The sequence below is a fragment of the Embiotoca jacksoni genome, unplaced genomic scaffold (genome assembly GCF_022577435.1).
Source record: "Embiotoca jacksoni isolate LCO1_2020_lvr unplaced genomic scaffold, fEmbJac1.0.p SCAF_22, whole genome shotgun sequence".
Classification (NCBI taxonomy): Eukaryota; Metazoa; Chordata; class Actinopteri; family Embiotocidae; genus Embiotoca; species Embiotoca jacksoni.
In genome coordinates, this window is record NW_027185363.1 from 3,733,458 (window position 1) to 3,754,813 (window position 21,356).

At 38.6% G+C, this 21,356-nt stretch overlaps 1 protein-coding gene across 3 annotated transcripts in view; it reads right to left on the reverse strand.

Moving 5' to 3' along the window:
* Positions 1 to 21,356, reverse strand: part of tnr (tenascin R (restrictin, janusin)) — an 84,251-nt gene that overhangs the window by 23,518 nt on the left and 39,377 nt on the right. For all 3 annotated transcript variants that reach the window (XM_069157315.1, XM_069157314.1, XM_069157313.1), the window contains exons 15-22: positions 21,044 to 21,133; positions 19,206 to 19,339; positions 18,759 to 18,888; positions 14,954 to 15,220; positions 11,811 to 11,930; positions 11,277 to 11,420; positions 4,980 to 5,099; positions 2,724 to 2,867 (exon numbers count right to left, since the gene is read on the reverse strand). In XM_069157315.1, the coding sequence (XP_069013416.1) occupies positions 2,724 to 2,867; positions 4,980 to 5,099; positions 11,277 to 11,420; positions 11,811 to 11,930; positions 14,954 to 15,220; positions 18,759 to 18,888; positions 19,206 to 19,339; positions 21,044 to 21,133 (1,149 nt within the window). The remainder of the gene's footprint in view (positions 1 to 2,723; positions 2,868 to 4,979; positions 5,100 to 11,276; positions 11,421 to 11,810; positions 11,931 to 14,953; positions 15,221 to 18,758; positions 18,889 to 19,205; positions 19,340 to 21,043; positions 21,134 to 21,356) is intronic.

Sequence of the window (21,356 nt, forward strand, 5' to 3'; positions counted from 1 at the left end):
TTGAAACAGCTATGTGACAGAAACTGTATGCAAATATATGTAGTGTAGTGCAGTAGTAATACATTAGCAGGATAATATTCAGCTATTATACTGCTAGGTAAGAAATTAGGAGCGAATACCTTGTATAAAAAGTGAGGCTGGGTGAGACTGGCTTATGTTGCTGTTTGTTTTGTAGATTTATGCTCATACGCTCCCCAGAATATTAGTGTTTTTCAAACCGTTACACACACACGCACGCACACACACACACACACACACACACACACACACACACACACACACACACACACACACACACACACACACACACATTTATGCTAATTTTTAAATCCCATTTTAAGACCAGCCTTTTTGCAAGTGTATTTAGGCCCCTGTTGTTTGTTGTCTGTTACAGTTGTGAATGTATTTCACTTGATTTTAAAAATGTAGTTGTACATAATATTTAACTGCAAAGCATTTATTTAAGTTTTTGTGCTCTGAAATGAATTGAAAACTTGACAGGAGTATTAGTCATGACGGATAAATATTTTTCCTTGTAAGTGTATTCACAGACTTGCTGTGCATAAACTAAGCCAGCAGACCAGTTTTTCTCCTCTCTTCGGAGACAGACAGAGGAGCAAACTATTCAAAGAGAAAGTTAGTCAAAAGCTGACATAAACAGGGCAGCAGTGTGAATACAGCCTTCTGGATATAGTGTGTGTATACAGGGAGGCTGGAACAAAAAGTCTTTAAACTTTGTTGATATGTTTGACATTTGGTAGCACTTGATTGATGTCTGGGATTATTTCTTTTTTTCCTTTACTGAATTAAGTCACTTTGTTAACTGAGGTCAAGATGAAGAGATTTATCACTGAATTTAAATATGAAAGTTATCCTATTCTAGGGCAACATGAGAAAATACTGTAAAAAAAATAGAAGGCCAAGGTAGGAGTGTTTATTGTCAAATTCACAACAGGCTCAGTTTTGCTACTACCGTATGTTTGAAGCTTAACATGTAGATTCTGTAACAGCACGATAGAATCTTATAATCTTGGTATTCTTCTAAATTAAAGTGGACAGTGAGTCTCTGGCTGATGCCTTATATGGAGAAATCTGATCCGTCTTTCCCACTTGATAATAATGTTTACCAGAAAGGCATGGCAAGAATAAATTTAGTCTATTACACTCAGAGGGAGAGCAACAAAGGCCAGCGACTTCTTGATTCCATAAGACATGATATTCAAATCAAAACAAAACCTTTGTCCTTTCAGCTCACACCATGGTGCTGCTTACGTCACAGCAATTCCCCTTATTTATGAGGGACTGCAACCAGGATAGCAATGTGTTTCTTTCTTTTTTTTGTGTGCTCTGGAGAAGCTGAGGAACATGACGCACGAGCAGAGCATCTGTTTCCAAATTAGAATCACCTTAAACTGCCAAGACCAACTTATGTATAAGTTGGTATCTTTATTTACAGCATTGACATGGTTGGAGGTACACCTAATTTTCCTAAACCTCATTTATGTTTTTAAGTCTGTGCAGCCCTGCTCTCGTATGCTGTCAGAGCTTGTTTCTGTTTCGAGTAGTTCGTCTCTGCTGCAGTGCAGGACAGGTAGCTCTGGTGCTCCTTTGGGGATATGAACTCCTGTGCTGACTGAAAAGTTTGTTTTTCCCCTGCAGGAACTCCAGAAGAAAAAAAAAGTTTACAGAGCTGCAACTCAGCTAAACTGGAACAATTCCCCCACACCTAACTTTACTCTCTACAGAGCAGCCAGTAAAGGTGATTACATTCATTGTGAGGTCAGCTGGAGGGGAAGCAGACAAAAGTTTAATCCTCACCACAACATATGCCTCACCAGGTTAAAGTGTCAATAAAGATACAGATCCCTGTGACATGTGTTTCAGGTGTTATATAGAGATAAAAGAGTCAAAGCTTTTGAAAGGTACCTGAGTGGTACTGTGAAATGATCCATAATAATCTAATCTCCTGATATTCTGTCTTGTATCCTTTGAGGCACAAACATGCTCACATGTAAAGCTGGGCAATAAACAATATCGGCACAGGTCAGGAGTGAAAATTGTCTCATTGAGAAAATTAGAAACTTTAATTAAAAAAAAAAGAAGAAAAAAAAAAGATCACAAGGCTAAAATACTAACAACCAATCACATGAGAGACTCTAACCTAATGAGTCATATGACGCTCTTTAGAGAAGCAATATCTAAGTTTTTGCATATTGCAACCTGTTTCTGACGGGCTCATTTTAGATAAGACCCACCTTCTTGACGTCCAGCTACCAATCATTTGGAAAAAAACAACCATGTGACAGTGTAGAGTGATATGGAAAAAAACAATAGCAAGCTAAATATTTTGCAATTTTGCACAGCTCTTCATCCAACTATAAATCCCTCCAATTGCAGTTGTTGTGTTGCATTAAACTTTATTAATCCCTGAGAGAAAAGCATCCACCGCATTTGGGTCATTTTAACCACTTATGAAGCATTGCAAAGCCTTTGCCCTTGTCATAAACAAGAGCAGTACATTTCCTAATTAACATACATAGTTTTTGCTGTAAATGAAACTAAGCGCCCTCAGGAAACCCACGCTAACACGGTGAAACACATTTGAATTCCACACAGAAAGTCTTAAGCTGGGTCTGGAAGATTGCTGTGAGGCGACGGTGCTAACCACTGAGTCACCGTGCCGCCCACTGTACCAAGACCTGCCCAATAAAATAAATACATACGCGTTTGGAGGTTGGTGATAACGGTGCCACTAGTGAGGGGTCCTTTGGTGGCGTAGAGGGATACTGAGTAGGTGGTGCTCGGCTTAAGGTTGGACAACTGGTGCTCCTGCGTGTTGCCTTCTACCAGGAAAGTATCAGCCGTCACTGGAAAAACACGCACAAGACTTATGTTTACTATGTGACGTAAGTTTTGCGCATAACTGGTGCACAGCAACAAGCATGGCTGAAAGTAGCTACATTTTACACAAAATATGAATCTCACTCAGAGTTTAATTCAGTGGATTTCGCCTCCACTTAGGCTTCTGGTGAAAAATGTTTTTGGCCAGTACTGTGGCATACTATTAATATGTTTTAATTTGAAAATTAATAAACATGAAATAGACTGAATTTTTTTTTTTTTTTTTTACAGTGGTCTTATCTCACTGCATATTCCAAGAATCAGTTAAAAGTATTGTCATGACTAATATATCTATCTGAATGATTTCAGATAAGTTATACCTTAATTACCAATCTAACATTTCAGTCAGAAGAAGTTTCTGAACTGACTTAAAATTAGTGATGAAGAAAATGATTGCAGAGAATGAATGTAAGACATCAAATTCAGTAGAAAATATATTTCATATAAATGCTGTGGTGTCCGAGATCTTGTTTAGTCAGAGAGTTTTAATTTATGGCGACAACGTTGTGAGCTGCATCTCTTTCCAAATCTTCTCATTCTGGTTCCAAAATGTGTTTCTGATGTATCATAAGCATAATTCCTGGATATTTTTGAACTGGCCATCTGTCCCTGGACAACAAGTATGTGTTAACTTCACACTGACCGTGATGCTTGTTGATTCTGCATATGCCTGTAGACCATGCAGTACACGTGTATAAACTTTTATTCCATGATGCACCATTGATTTTTTTTTTTTACATGCAGTTTGATGACACCATGATGACTCAGATTTTATGTGGGTGTTGCTGCCAATAAGAATCTATTTTGTTATGCAGGACAATACTCAGTGGAATATTTATTTATTGACCTTGGTTTAATACATTAACTCTCATGGGAATCTGTCCATGACTTACACTGCACTTCTCTAAACCCCGGCCGGGGCTGCTTTCCAAATATGTGTCCGGCATATAGATACTGTGTCTGTATCTGAGATAATCTGGCTGCACTCCAGTCTGTCAGGGTGTAATTTACACACCGACTCCAACAGCTGAGTAACACAAGATTTCTCTGGATAACCCCGGCATGGTGTACTGTGTGGGGTCATGTGCAAATGAGAAATATTCTTCCCAGAACAATTTTCTATGCCAGTTTATAAAAGTCAGAGAAATAACAATGGTTCAGATCAAGTGTTGTTTTGACCTACTATTTTAAAATATTTATTTGTGAAGGCTAATGACTGCCAACTCTGGGTGCTGATTGTTTGATTCTTTTTGAAACTTTTTCTACTTTCTTATTTAAGCTCTCTAGTTGTGAAAGTCAAGTGTATTTAAGCTGTGTCTGTAACTGGCTACCAACTGCAGCTTGGCAGTCATCCACTTGGTTCAGGGAGCAAATTATAAACTGATTCTGAGGGCCCAAGCAATATGGCTATCTCTTTCCTATCTGGCTATGGCTGTCAGCCACTGAAGACACGGGCTGCATCAGAAACGCATGCTCTGTAATAACGGCATTGTTTATGCCAAGGCTAAGTACTTCAACCAAGCATAATGAACTGTTCTGAAAGCAAGACAAATGGATCTACAGTATATTGCCCCGAAGGACGCATCACGCTGATCTTACTTCTTAATGGGAATGGCTTGATGGTGCCTGTCACATCTCTACGAGGAACCTGCTGCTGCTCATTATACTGCATGGAGCCCTACTATTATAGTACTATTCTTTTATTGTTTACAATAAATATAGTGACTTTCTCAATAACAACTTCTCCAGTAAATATCTGTTTATACCACAACGTGCCCCACTTACAAAATGCTTCATGTAACACTAAATGAAGCATACAGACAGCAACAGTGTTTTAAAAATGTGTAAAAATTGATAACGGATTTAAGGCAGTGTCAGAGTGAAAGATTATCTGCTGTATTTTTCATTATTTCCTGTTTAGGAATCCCACCAGTGACATCCCAGGAAAAACAAAGGGTGTTAATGATCATATGAAAATGACTGAAGCAGACTGAATCTTGTCCTTTGGTGATAGTGAGTGCATCCATATATTGTCTAACAAAAATAAAATGTCTGAAAGCAGATGCATGAATACTCACCCTGGTTGTGTGTGAGGGTCAGCACGTAGTTGTCTACATTGGACAGAGGGGGATTCCACCTCAGCAGGGCTCCTTGTGGAGTGATGTTGAGGGCCGTCAACTCAGCTGGCATATCCATCGCTATGATTACAATACAACAAAAATATAAGCTTAGTTTATTGACAAAAACAATAAGAGGATCAGTCAAGGACATCCCTTACCAAGACATGTGTGAGACATTTTCAGTGATGTACAGCTAATCAGCTACGGTTCAGAACCTAGAACTACCAGGATCTACTTACTAACTGCAACACATATTCAAAGTCACCTTATTTGCTGTACATCAGCAAAAAAAAAAAAAAAAAAAGAAGTCAGTTTTGTAAAACACATACAAAACAATACTATTTTAAATTACAGATAATGATAAGTCAACATCTTCCAATATCAGAGATATAAAATAGAGGAAAGCAGCAACATTTATGCAGCTGGATCCCAACAAGGTTTGTCATTTTTGCCGAGAAACAAAAACAAATTATAAATATTAAAAATAGTTGCCAAATAATTACTCAATGATGGGTTATTCAACTGCTTGACTACTGTTTTCAGGTCCAATATTAACTGCATTACATAACAAAGCTCTTAAATGAGCCTTTGCAGGATTTCTCATTTGGTTGGCCGCTGTAAGAAGAATAACACAAAAAAATAACAGTGTTTTTGGAGAAAATTGGAAAAAACATTTTATTTAGACTATAATTATAGAAACCCGACACTGAAAAGCCTTACATTTATAGTGATTAATTAATTATTTTAATCACTGTGTCTTCAAATTCTAACATACATCTGAGACAAATTATGCATTGAAATACTGTAGGCTGTAGAAAGTCTCATATTCTCCACAGATTGTTTCCCCATACCTAATTTCATTCTGTGACTGCTGGACATGCCAAAATTGAGTTTTGAATTTAATTATACCTTTAACCTCAGTGTTTCAACCCCAATTTCTCCTCAGGCGTGTTATTTTGGCACAGCAGAGAGCGTGGCACCAGAACACAGAACAGTGCATGTGATCCAGAGCTCTGCCCGGATCAGGTAATTAATATTGCCCTGCCCTCATCAGAATAAAAAAAAAGAATTGTTCTCATTGGCACACAGAAGTGAGTCTTTCTTATATCTGCGATAGATGAACGAACTTGATTAAAATCATTACTTTAATTGCAAAAAGCTTTAAGTGAATTTAAGGGAGGCTTGCCAAGTCAATTAGATTGGCAATGGGGATGGGCAAAAAAGAGAAAAATAAACAGGTCATGCTCCTTCATCAGGGCCTGTGATAATCCAATCATCACCCCATCTCCTGATTACACTGGTGAGTCACAAGTGAGCCAGTTACGTCATACTCTGATCTGTATCTGAAAGTCAAGTCCCAGTGTTTACCATTGTGTTTTCATTCGAAAAAAAGATTTGAGAATTTAATAAATAAATGAGAGATAACAATTGTGAATTTGGCAGCTTCTTCCAGTAGAAACTTGCTGTTCCCACAGATGACACCACTGACTGCAGAGAAAATCACAAAACCAAGTGCCAGTGACACAATGACAGCTCCCCAAACACTGGAGTAATCTTTCCACATTGTCACAAAAGCTGTCACAATCAAAATACAGAAAAAAATTTACTCAGTTCTGTAGTGAAGAGCTTTCAAAGCTCAGTGCAGTGTTTGAGTCAGGGTTTGTCGGAGCTGGTCAACTGGACCAAGTGGTACTTTTCTAGTGTCACTACCAAAATAATACAATAAACAATACATTTAATACAGTTTCAGTGGTGAATACGGTGCCGGCAAACATGCAACATGCAGTGCAAGACTTTTTTATTCCCCCTGTAATGTACTGATCCTGGTAAATGGTCTTCACTTATTTAGCTCTTTTTCAATTTGACAGTCTTTATGTGCTCATCTGTTATCAGGAGAAACTTGGGGTTCAGTGTCTTGCCCAAGGACACTTCAGCATGAACCACTAACCTTATGATTAGTGACCAACCTGTTCTACCATCTGAGCCACAGCTTTCCTGTATGACAGCTGCCATCGTGATGACAGCTTTTCCCCCTTCAACTGCTGAGTTGGAATTAGATAACGTTGAAGTTTCCCCGGCGTACATAACAAGCTGCTGCTCAGCTCTGAACGTCCAAAGACATTCAGATACTAATTCAGATACTGATGCATGATTCTGGCTATTGTTTAATTTCTACTTGCTGTAATTGTTGGCCAGTTCTCCACTGCTAACCATAGAGAATGGGCTGGATTAATACTGTAGATTGATATTGTAAATTACAGCAACCGCACTCACTTATATGACCCACAGACTCATCGCTCTGTTGGTCTTCAAGAACACCACCAAGACACAATCCTATTTACCATAAAATCTTTGGCAGTGTAAAGACCTTTGTTTCCATTACAGTCAAAAATGTTTATTTTAAAGTCTGGCTAACTAACAAAAAAAATGGGACAGTTCATAATCCTGCCAATAGCTCTGATTCTGCTGTTGACTTTGTTGGGGACGATTGGGTACAGACATCATCCATTGTATGTTTTAGAGGGATACCTAACGCTTAACTGCTAGTGCTCAAATAACGAATCAGTTTCTTCAAGTATATGTCTTTAATTCGCTTGGTTTCCTCTTAAATGTCTGAATCATGTTTTAGAAAATCTTCAGGAAAAATGAAACTGACTAAAGAGTCAGTTTCATTTTTCCTGAATATTTTGTGTGTGGTTGAATGTGTTATTTCAGCAACACTCCGGTTGCGTTGGTTTGCTTTGAGGTCAGCCTGCTTTGGGCTGTGACTGTGGCCATTATACAGACCAGACTGCAGCAGACAGTTCAGTTAGTGTGACACACTGGGCGATGTTACTCTCTAGTCTATCTTTGTGTTCCCTCTCATTACTGTGGCAAAGCAGAAGAAAGTCGGTTATCAGTGTATGAACACTTTCTACATATTAACCCCAGAGCTCCACTGGATGTGTCTGTTGGTGTTTGTGGTGTCGTATTAACACTCGTGCGGGGCAGACCACAGCCGGGATAATATTTGTACCTCCTGCACCAGCTGTGTTTAGGCTGCATGTGAGTTGTGCTGTTTTAGAGCTGCAGGGGAACCTGCTGACTGATGAATTTGGATGGTGAACGTAGTGCTGTGCAGGTAAAATGCCTGCTGATACATTCATTTTAAATGTGAGATATGACCAATCATTACACCCAATCAGCAGGTAATGATTCGTAATTGGTTTTGTGCCATTTAGCTGCTGAATCTGAGGAATTCTTAAAGAGCATGATCATTTTGAAGAGTCACAGGAAGTATTAATTAACATAACATGAACATGGTTTTAAGTGTTCTATTAAAGTGAGTTCTCTTAACTTAGCATCATTGTGAACCTTTTTTCAAAATTATTCAGGAAGTACTTGTTAGCCATCAAATAATTAGCAATTATTTAGAGATTTGCTTTTTATACATTAGTAAGTGGTATTTTCTGTCTTTTTCTGAAGTGGCAATACAAAATAACAGAGCACCTCGTTAAAATGAAAAATGTTGCACCTCTAATTGATCCTGATACAAGGGTGCTCTTGCTGCACTAAAGTAGAAATGTTGAACTGAGACTGCATGACAACAAAGACAAGTCCAGTATAACAAACCCCACAATTTTCTGGCAAGAAGAAAAAGGTTTTCAGAAATGAACACCGCACACTCCATTTTTTTTCCCTTTCCCTTTTTTATCTACTACTTATATAGAAGAAACATGAGAGTCAGATATATGACTTTCCATTTCTAATTTGCATGTTTAATCTGCTATTAATTCATACTTCATCCCTCAAAGGTTTTGCTGTCACTCAGTGCTAATTGGTAATTTTATTGACAGGGATATTTTAACAGCCACACTATAATGCAAGATATTTCTGTACGTATATACGCATATCGTAACAGCTGTTCGTCCCCTGGCCTTAACATTTTGTGGATGTGTTGTTGGGGACCCTCAGTTGAACGCTGGCAAACTTGTCCAGTAGTGTAGGCGGAGCCGCCGCCCTGCAGTAGCAGGTCCAAAGACCATCGAAGCAGACATCTTTACCTTCTTCCACAGTAAGCTTTTCTCAAGAAGGATTTGCCCGACTATTAAAACAATCACATTTAAAAATGCGAAAAAAAAACCCCAAAAAGTTCTTTCCCTTTCACTTTCACAGCACCTAAGCCGAATGAACACTAACAACTATGTTTGCTACAATGGCGAATGTGAAAAGTCGTTAAAAGAAAACACGCCTTTTCAACGTTAAACATTGACATCCAAGGGACATTTACGGTGAATGTTGAAAAGATGTCTTTTTTCAACGTATGTGCACTGCACTACTTTTTAAAAATCTTTAAGTGTACACACTCATCTGTTTTCTTTTGACACAGCTGGTAGAAAAACAAATTAAGACAAGTAGGGCGGACTTTAATGGCCTTTTGACAAACTTCAGTTTTGGGAAGAGTCAAAATTCACTGGGGTTCCTGACACTTTGCTAATGAGCTCTGTCATTAGCCCTTAAACAGGGCCTCACATAGTCTATTTAGTGTCAACCCTGCCAAATTCATCTTATATTAGCAGTACCTGCTGTGTTGGCAAAATGAAATATGGCTCCCTGCTTTCTCAGCTCCTCTCACAGTAATTGATTATGGAAAGAAAGTAGGTCGAAATTGCGGTGTTACTCAAGTCATTACATACATGCCCAGGCAATGTTGGATTACCCTCCCAAATCCCCTGTTTATGTATTGTTGTTGAACGCAGTATTAAAGTGTCCCTGGTCGGGCATTGTGCGATGTGAGGAAAATGTTATTTACCATTCCTAACAAGCTTGACTTTGGAGTTATGTTCTTTTCAGGCTGTTACAGCCCCAACGGCACTGCTCATTGTAAGTACACTGGGATTGTTAGAAGAAGGAGCTGATAATAAAGTATTGGGGAGGAGAAGAAAGAGAGAAAGCAAGAAAAAGAGCCTCTTTTAGCTTATTTCTTCTTACTGGATTCTTGAACCTGGCAGCTCCGGGTGAAACAGGTCTCATTGGCATGCAAACACACCTTCTGTCTACTCTTCAATTCTGTGCTCCCCTCAGTTTTCTTTTCTACACACTGCAGATTATGCATACAGCACTGGGAGTGTGTGTTAATCTCGGGATACTGGAATTCTTTCACAGAGGAGAACGGTGTCTCCTGGTCGCGTGTTTATGACAGCGAGCTTTCATGTTCATTTGGAAAGCAAAGAAAACCTGATAATTTGCGTTTATAAAAACAAATTGGGAGTAATAGGGAGATAGACAGAGGAAATAGAAGACAGAGAGATGGAGCAAGGAGAAGAGAAAGGATACTGAAGGAGATAAAGAACAGCATAACAATACTGGAGGATCAAAGTGAGTTGAACGGATAAAATGATAAGCGAGAGAGAAAGCAGAGAGTGAGATATTGCTCAGAGTGGGGTTACCAATTACTGGGTCGTGGAGTGGATAGTTTTATTTGCAGCTCATGCAGTGTGAGCTGTACTCTTACATTTTGTCTGACATCTGTGTATCAGAGTCTGTTGATTTTTTGATGTACAGCTTTGTTGTGGGTAGATGAACTAGTTCATAAATCTAGCAGCAGAGGGAGTAGTCTTAATTTACTTTAAATAGCAAACATTTTGACCGCGCCACCCTCACACAATGTGAATTTTTATCAGAGAACTATAGTCAAAAGGAGTGAGGAATGGGAATTTATTATAGTAGAGATAATAACATTCACATAGTACGCAGCCTCCACAACCAACCTCCTAAAAATCTGGAAGAAGCACTCTTCTAACCAAAGCGTTTGCAACAATTAGTCTATTAATGAATTAGTCGAGTTCATTAAGTTGTTATTTTAAGAAAAAATAACAAAAACTCTGTTTCTCAACTGTGATGATTTTCAGTGTGTCATAGATGACAGTAAACTGAGTATCTTCATGTTTTCGACTGACAAAACAAGCAATTTGTTCAACTAATTTTGATGGGCTAAACAATAAGTTATTTGAGAAAATAACTCAGATTAATTAATGGTAAAAATAATTGTTCGTTTCAGCCCCATCTTTAATGTAATCTGTTTAAGTTTATCAATTGAAACAGGATAATCATTTCTGCGGGTTGGAGAAACTAATCAGAGCTTTGTAGGAGACTATCATCACCCTTCTTCAAACCCAAATAGCTACATGTATGAATTATGGCAGGAAGTGCCATTAAATACCAGTTCAGTGTGATCATCAGGAAAGTGTGGCTGGTTTCCTAGTTAGCTCCTACCTGTGAACACAGAAGTGCTGATAACTTTGCTCTCCTGACTCCCTCTGACGGCGTTGAGACTGATCTCGTATTCTGTAGCAGGAAACAGACTGGACAAGGTGTAGTTTGTCACCTCGCTGTCAATCACCACGCTGTCCACTCGACCTGCAGGAGGCACCAGAGAGAAAAAAAACAAAAAACATTGGGGCTGCTGACATCACTCTGATATTATATTTCTTCATGTACAGGGTAAATCACAAAGCCCACTAAGTGTGTGTTTTGCATCATGGGCTAAAATGTAATCAATATAGAACTTTAATTAAAAATGTAATTAAAATTTACAGATAAAATGTTATAATTAATTAGGTATAACACTGTGTGTAACAGGGTGCCCTACTATGAAATATACATTAAATCAGAGAGACCCTCTGCAACAAATGTCACATTCACTTAACTGTAACAAGACACAGCCTTGTGCTTCGTGTATGTTAATATAATAAATAGTTATTAAAATGCAGTTAAGATACACATTACAGTAAGTAGTGTAGTGCATACCTCTGGCCGACTGGTAGGATAGTTTGTAGTATTCAAATGGAGCCAGAGGTTTGATCCAGGATATAGTCACTGCGTCCTCGGTCACATCTGACACCGTCATCTCTTTCGGTGGGTCCATGCCTAAAAGGGGGGTGATCGGTAAGGACGAGTTAACATCAGGTCATAACATTGGAGGCCAAACAATGCCGATGTCATGGCTGACGGAGTTTATTCTAATCCCAAAAGTACAATGGGAAAACAGTGTGTGCCAGATTATAAAGCAAGTTTAGGAATAAAACAAAATAAAAAAAGAAGGCCCTTGAAAAACCAGTGTGTCAGTAATCCCTGTTTTAATCTCCTCTTCATTACATTTACATAAACAAACCTGTCCTTGGGTCTATGCAACCACGCACATTTTTAATACAAATTTGGATTAAAAAATATTTTTTCCAGAAGAACTTGAGCTGCATCCAGGTAAAAGAACACAATGGGTAGCATTAGTATTGAGGCCAAGGAGAGTTTACACAGAGGAGATCCCCCTGCTGACGGTGTGTTTTATGTGCCTCCTGAGACCATTCAGCTGCCATGGAAAAGGTTACAGTGAAAACAATTTGAGTCCACAATTAAACTCACGACATGTCCTGAGCTATTAGAGGAATAAATAGAAGGATAGTTAGACAGGAAAGTAAGAATCAGAAAAAAGGGAGGGAAGTGTTCCATCCCTTGGTGGGCACCACAGATAAAAACATTTCCAAACAAACTACTCCACCCCTCTTCTCTTCTTTGAAAAAAATAATAGCTTTTATTAACAAACAGAAGGGGAAATTTATAACTTCTGGGTTTGAATTTATTTGAATTTTACTTGTATAAGACACAGTTGCATTTATTTAGCTTGTGATTTTTCATCCATGCATTTCTTACTAATCATGTTTGCTTTGGCGAATGTGGTACCCAAGAATAAAGTCTGAAAAATGTATTATTGTCACAAAGGCTTCTGAATGGAAAGAGTTCTGTCAGAGATGTACTGCTATACACTGCGTCTGCCAGGAAAATCACAACAAAATTAACATTGTATAAGCGGAGTGACCGTCAAAGCCGGATAAACCAAACCACCTCGTATATAACTGTGGATGAATCTTCCAAGAACGCAGCACATTTCAAATGTAACGCTAAAAGCACACCTTATTACTCCAAGAAAGCCAGACTGCAGTCTCTCATCGAGGCTCGCATTCAAACATGCGAGATCAAAGCAGGACACCGGTATCACCGGAGTCTAAAGACAGGTGCAAGAAATACTGTACATCTGTCTCAAAATCCCCGTCCAATTTCACCTTTGAAAATCCGCTTCTGGTGTGTGGGCGAATGTAAAGAGTGAGAGGGAGGGAGATGGTGCTCCAAGCTGCCAGGGTATTATTTGAAACTGGCACAGCAATCAGATGACAGCATGCAGGTGTTTTTGGCATTGATGCTAAGTTAATCGCTCTATTGTTCAGTAGTGGCTTTTCTATGTTCTCCATTTGTTTTCACCCCTCTCTCTTATTTTCTGTTTTCATGATTTTCATTTTTCTCTTTTCTTTAACCGTCTTCTTGCCCATTGTTGATCTCCCTGGCAGGTTGTAATACTGACCCTCTTCTCATTTATCGCTCTTCTTGCAATAAAAAAAAAAAAAAAAATTTTTTTTTTCTAAGAGCTTCTTTTCACAGTACGTCAATTAAACTGAAATTGAAAGAGTCATTTATAAAATTTGACTGAAATAATATGTACGTTCATAAGGGATCACAGCGGCACAGCTGGAAGTAAAACATTTTAACAAGAAGAAATTGGGAGATAATTGAGAAGAATCAATTAAAATTGGTGTCTATTCTAAGGATTGACTGATGTGGCTTTTTCAAGGCCGATACCAACATTTTTAATAACAAATTCCAACACAAAACTTAATTCAAATGACTTCAAATAAATAAATGCTACCACTACACAATCTTATTATGAAGGTACATTGCAATTTGGGCTATTTATTGTCCCCTCTCTGTTCTGTTGCGCTGTGTCTGTGTGCGACAGAGCTCACTTTTCTCCTTTTCCATGCCCTGCTCTTTATTAGTGTCATTTATATCACCTGTTTCTCAAATATCCCCTAATATTAACACCATGATTTTGAGTTTACAATAAAAAAAATAATCGTAATTTAGATTGCTATTGAGTCTATGTGGCAAACCTCAGTTATCTGGTACCATAAAAGAAGAAAACCAAACAGTATTTTTGGTTTTGTGTCTCTTAAGCGTGACCAAAAAAAAGAATAAAAGAAAATAAAAGAAAGAAAAGGAAAAACCTCAGAGGCAGACTCTAATTACAAAACTCATTCTGCTGTGGTTCTGTACAAAGAAATGCTCAAACAGCAGTTTTGCAAATACATGTTTAATTTAAAAGCACTTTGTATTTCTATCTCCTAAACTGATTTTCCTTCCCATTCGCTTTTTCAGACTGTCTTATATATGCTAATTGATCACTTTCCAGTCCAAAAATCCTCTCTTTTCTGTTCTCCACCCTGGTTTTTCTCCTCAGTGCTAACTAGGATTCAAGGAAGCTCCAGTCCCACCAGTCTCTGTAAATCCAATAGAGAACAGGGCAATTCGTTCATAAATGGGATTAAGCTGATCAGAGTGAAAATAGCTCATCACTTAATGTGTTCGTTGATCGACCAAAAAGTAAACCGCCACTATTTTGATAACTGATTAATCATTTTCAAGTTTACAAGAAAGAAAAAAAAGCCAAGCAAGACAGAATTACAGCTTCTCTATTGAGACAATGTTCTGCTTTGTCCTAAGTGGTAATAAACTGAATATTTTGAATTTTGGATGTATTTGGATTTTGATGTCTTGGTTGGACAAAACAAGCAAGTCACCAACTTTCAGTTAAATAAACTGCCGTTGACATTTACCTCTCATTTTTAGTTGACTTAACAATTAATTGATCAAAGTCAATAATTGTGAAAATGACCTGCAGATTAATCGATAATGAAATCCTTTTTGGGTGTTTTGGATGACGCAAAGGTGCACAAATCTTTACCCAGACCCAAAGCTCGCAGCCACAAACCTTGTCTTTGCTGTTCATGTTTCTCTATTGTCATCTTTTTCAAACCACTTTTCCATGAAATCAAGCAGCTCACCTGTAGTGAGTGATGCTGTAATGGGCTCAGAGGTAGCGTCCCCCTGTATTGTGATTAGACTGATGGTGTACTGAGTAGACGGCAGCAGCCCCTGGACCAGTGACCTCGTCTTGGAGCCGTCCAACGTCACCTTAGAGGTGTCGGTCCCGTCGGCAGAGCTGTAGCTCAGAATGAAGAGGTCAGCAGGCGGCGCTGGGGCACTCCACGCCACTGACACCGAGTCTGAAGTCACCTCTGACAAGTAGAGGTGGGTTACAGGCCTGATTCCTGGAGGAATGGGGGTTGAAAGGTCACGCAGAGCTTTCAAGGACAGTTAAAAATCCTGCTTACAAGCAGGAAACGGGGATGGCAAAAAAACCATCATCATTATGGAGATGACAGACAGGCCGACCAGTGATGGATGGAAGCGGTCCGGGATGGTGTAACAGATCGTTTATAATACAGTTGAGGAAATTAGCCTTGGGTCTAATCTTGATGGGGAAGGTTAGAGTCAGCGCAAACCACAATCACGTGAAAGTAATGATTTAATTGGTCACAAAAGAGAGAAATTAATGAGATTATCCACCATTAAAATGAAGATGTGATGGAACTGTTCTTTATAAGAAAAGGGAAAAAGGATAATGGTAACAGATGCTGTTGTCACAATGTATGACCTGGTCGGGAGATGATGTAATGAATATGAACTAGTGTAGCAGCTGACGCAGCAACAAATGCGAGAGGGTTTGAATTTCATTCGCCATGTGTGGAGGTATAAATAGCAGGGAAAATGTGGCAGCACTGACTTTTCTCGCCTTTTATGATTTATTCAGATTAAAGGCATCTTGTAAAGTTCCCTTTGTAATCACTCATCATACACTGCATTGTTTACACTGGCAGGCCTCTGTAGTATTCTTGGTGAACCGCTACCTTTTATTGTCCGTCACAGGTTGTCGACATGCATTAATGCCCCTGTGCAGACAGCAGAAAATTTGCGGCTCTATACTGTCCTTAAAGAGAAAAGACGATGGTTCCACTTTAATTATGGATCAAGTACTGCAGAAGGAAAGAGTGTCTTTGTAACACGATGGCCATGATGGTGGAGGTTAAGATGAAGGTATTGTCTTTGATCAAGATGACAGGGACAAGTCAATTGCAGAGTTAATTATTTCAAAGCGAGTAAGACGCAGCAACAATGACGACACAGAGGCGATGCGGTTGAAGTGAGATGACAGCGTTGCCGTCTGTCAGTCTTAATGGCACTTTTTATAGAACAAACCCACACACAGATGAGTTGAAGAGGAACTTTTGTCATGTGAAGTGCGACTATACTTGGTCTGTGAAAGAAGCTGTATGATGTATGGCTGTGGAGGATCTTCAAAGAGCTGCCGTACAAACTACAATTTAAAAGGCGTTTGCTATAAAAGAATGGTCTTAATAAAAATATGCTTGTGGTTGCATTATGGAAATTGTGGGGTCCAACATTTTTGTAGCTTGCCTCGGATTAGGGAACCACTAAAAGTGCCTTTCTAAATCAATCCATATTGTTAATGGAAGATTAAAAGAAGCCCTGAACTTTCCACGTGTATAATAAACAACATTTGTGTTTTATGTTTTTTTTCTTGAGGTGGGGGACAAAGGAAATCGACCCATTTAAGCATTGCAATTATTACCTTTACGATGATTCCTTAATTGATATTTTGATTTATTATTTATAATTAGCAAGTGTAACAACAGCTAAAAGCTAACAGTTAGCTTAGAAGCGAGCCACTTAGCTTGTTAACATTGGTGTGTGAACAAAGTGAACTGGAGAGCTTTTAGTTTGTTCAAACAGTGGCCAAAAGTCTCTGGTTTCCTGCTCACAGAGAATAAATCCTCATGTTTAATGCTACCGCTGACCAGAAACAATTTATTGTTCAACCAACTGCTAACAGCGAACGATTTTTGTCTGACCGTCTGTTGACTGGAAACAGCATTTATATCCACACTTTCAGCCTAAGGCGAGCCTGGTGTGCGAACATAAGCACCAGTGATTCCACTTTGATTCATTTATTATAACGTCTTAACGCATGCTAAATAATTCAGGTATAAAACCCCTGAAAGTTGAATCAGTTCATCTGGACCCAAAGTTTAGTGGGCGCAGCCAAAGGGTTTATAGCCAAAGGGTTTATAGCAAAGATGCTGAAATAAAGCTTCAAAAGATTGACTGAGATGTGTTGCACTTTGTTTTTGGAAATATTACTCATGTCATAGTCTCTACCAATGTATTTTTGAACTATTTACTGTCCAAAAAAACCCACAATCATTTCTGCTATCGAATTGCAAAACTTTCAAATTGCAATGCATATCGAATTGGCTCCCAAGAATCGTGATGGTATTAAGTAGGGAAATGAGCACATCGTTCCAGCTCGTTTTCTTACGCTTACTGCTGTTTGCATCCTGTTTCTCAAAATCCTGGTAAAAGATGAAGAATTGATGAATGATTATTTTTGATGACAAAATAAATCCAGTAAAATTATGAATGAATGTAGTAATGAGTAAATTAATATATATTGTAAATGAACAAACAATGAGTCATCTTGAAGTGCTCTCCGAATAATGTAGTGTCACGACACAACTGCAATCACGACAAAGTGACTGAATAATGAGTGATTTGCACATAACTGGAGTTAATTTACTGACAGAGAGACAAACAGAAGGACAGGTAGTGGCGCTCCACAGAAAGTCTGGGATTTATACTTGATCGATTCATCAGATTTTTTTCGAGACTGACAGATGTCGGCAATATGGTCAAATGAACAGTAGATGAGAAGATGACAGGTAATTTATTATTTCTCCTCTGATTCCACTCGTGACTTTATCATTCTTTCATCTCTCTCCAGATGGTTAAAGTGGTGTAACCAAATGAGCCACAGACAACAAAAGAGGATGAGTATGATGATGTGATGATGTTGTGATGCTGACAACTGCCAACATGGTCACAGTGAAGACGGAAAGAGATGATGATAATGACAACGGTGAAGAAAAGAATGACAAATCTGACAGCAGGTAAGCACATGTCCATCAGTTTGACACCGTCCTTTGTGCAACCGAACATCACATCAAGCTTCTTCTTTTTTTAAATAACAAAGAACCGGCAGAGCTGAGAAGATTGACGGGTGATCATACATATAGTTGGATGGATTGTTGTGCTTGAAAAGAAAGAAGTAACATCAAGTTGAGAAACAGGATAGTGAAAGCAGATAGTTCAGAGTGTGACAACAAAACTGGGAGAATGTGGTGTTGAACAGAATTCAGAAGAAACAGGAACACAAATACATTTAGATTTAAAACAGTGGTGCAATTAGGAAACGCTTGTAGGGAGCTCATTAGCTGACTTGAATAATTTACCTCTGCTAATTGCTTCTTCAAAGTCTTCCATGGTACTCCATTTTCTTTTAGTGTGACTCACCTTGCGTGCCGGCAGACTTTAATTCAGTATATTCACCATTCAACTTCTTTACGCATCGCAGTTTTTAGAACTGTTTTGTAGATATCTGTAGTAAAAGACTGAATTTTCATGTCTTTATCTGAGCAGAGACTCCTGGGATTGAATTTATTTGAGCTCTTTCTGATAATTGAGTGTATTAAACTGATACTGTTTAGAAAAGTTTATATCAAGCTGTTGAAATGAAAAAGACAAACAGTGTTTGTTTATCAGGGAAGTGCTCTCATCAAACTCCCCTTTGCTTACTCTATCATCCTTGTTTATTGACACTACATAATATTTTAGGTGAATGTCTCAGCTGATCTTCATGTTGTTCAAAATAATATTAAACGTTGTCCCTACCTGTGAAGGCGTCTATGGTAGCTGCAGTGCTCTGCTGCCGTCCTCTTCTGGCTGCTACAGTGATGGTGTACTCGGTACCAGGCTCAAGGTCCGTCAGAGTGGTGGTGGTTACATCTTTAGGGACTGTCACCTGGAGCCGAGAGGATTACATTCAGCAGGCGGGTAACGTAATGCAGGAAAATGCAAAGGCATAATGACAGGAGGAGAGGATGAGACTGTCAGGAAAATCAACATTGTCCTCAGATGTATAATTCAAGAATGAAGAAAAAGTCCATATGACTAAAACTACTATCTCTTAACCTTATCATTTGATTGAAACATGAACTTCCACAGCCCCCAACTCAGGAACTCTTGAGTTCATATGAATTCCTCTCATGAACACGGTTAACAAGACCCCATCTGAAGGCAGAATTAGTTGTATCTTTTATCAGTTCAGTATATCTTTACCTCAGTCGTGATGCCGGAGGAAGATGTGTAGGTGACCTTATAGTGGTCGATCGGGCCCTGGACGATGCCCCACACAAGAGTGATGGTGTTGTCTGTGGAAGCCGTCACAGTTAGATCCATGGGTACATCGAGACCTAACGGAGGAAAAACATATTTTAACTGAAGGAAATATTTTCAGCAAAAAATGAAAACGCCCAGATTTCAGACAGTCTTTTGCATAAGCATATCAAAACTGTTAAACCTGCAGATGCATGTTAAATGACATTTCAGAGACCTTCTTCTTAATCCTCCTTCAAATCCAGCATTGTTTACATTCATGTATATGTCCTACCAGTTTTCTTCTCCACTGTCTTTACTTTAACTTTGCAGCATATTGGCGTGTTACCACCTGCCATTCTTTGGTGGAAAAGTGTGACACCATTGGTTGGACTATATAACGTGCCTCTTATGTGTGTGTATGTGATCATGCGCAAGTGAAGCAAATCTGGAGCCTGCTCATAGAAAAACAGCTCAACAACATTACTGAAGGTCAAAAACTCCATAAGGACCCTTTACATTTTCCCACCCAAGTGGAGTTGATGAAAACGTGCTCTGATCCACATTCTGTATTTCAGTAAGACAAACTAAGACATATAACGATGCCAGTTTGGTCCGCAGGATGTTGTGTTGGCCAGTTAGACCTAATAGTTTAGCAATTTATGATCAGCAGATAAATTCATAATGTAAATGAAAAATTTAAGCCATAACTCTAAAAGAAACACAACTCTTGCTAGTCATCATTCCTATCTACTGTCCTTACATATTCATTCTTTAGTGCAGCTCTGACATCAAATTGAAGACAAGTACTGACATAAATTTAACATTTCACTTCTGGGATCTTTATTTTCAAATATATATTAATATAATGATCTCACATTCAGTTTTTAATCTTTTTTTTTTATTCTGTGTGTTTTTATGTTTGTCTTATTCTATCCTGCACTTATGACCCAACCTGCCCACTCGATCATAAATGTTTAATTTTCATTGAATTTTCTGCTGCCGTTTGTCTGAAATTTCAGTGTTCTGCAGCTCAATGTCAAATTTGTTTAGGGCATAAAAAAAAGAGAAAGCTGTCAATGGAAATGATGCTTTCAGCAACTCTGACTCACAGTAACACGAGCACTGTTGTGTGCCAGGAAAGCAAAGGCGTTGTCATGTTCTTTAAAGCTATTTGAGATAGATGTGGTAGATGCGGAGCATTTTCAAAGTTTAAAACAAGTGCACAGAATAGAGGTGTAGAACGAGCCTATTCTTATGAAGGCATAATTGTGCGTAGAGCAAAAAAAAACCAACCTTCAGCTATTAAAATAACTGCAGCTCGAGGGAAAATGTGCTTTACAGTCAACGTGATGGGAAAGATTAGCAAAACACCTCCATGCACTAACATTTCAAGCAGAAGGTTAAATGGTATATATATATATATATTTTTTTTTTTTTTTTTTAAACCAAACTCAAAATATGATAAAAATTATAATATCTGGGTAGGTAATGGTAAGCATTGTTACAGCTTTAAACTGTTGTAATGGCAACTTTGACTCAAGTTGATAATATAAAACAGTCACACAATCCCCTATATTAGCACAAGTCAATGCAAAATCTGATTTGAAAATTTTTTGGAAACTGCTTTCAATGGTTAGAAAAAGAGCAGTGACCTGAGGATAGTGACAAATGGGCCAACGAGCTGCTGTGATGCTGAGATTTCTGCCACAACGCTGCCGTGATTCACTTTGCGTGTCTTATATTCATGAGTAAAGCTCTGTTTTTTTTTTACAGCAGAGCATAAAGAGTCATTCACTCACCCGTCCTGGCGTTCATTGTGGCTGGTGTACTCTGGTTGCTACCCTGCATGGCAGAAATACCGATGCCGTACTCTGTGCCTGGCAGCAGGTCTGAGGTACAAAGACAGAGAGAGAACCGGTAACTAATTTAACACACAATATAGCAATAAAAAACTATCACACAGACTGTTTGACATTCTACTCCTCACACAAAGTGAATGTCAATTAGATGGGGGATTTTCATAACAGGCCAATTAGCTGTACACTGGTGATGAGATCGAGGCACATTTACATGTAAATCAGTATGATTTTTGAAGAAATCAGCTTTCTGCAA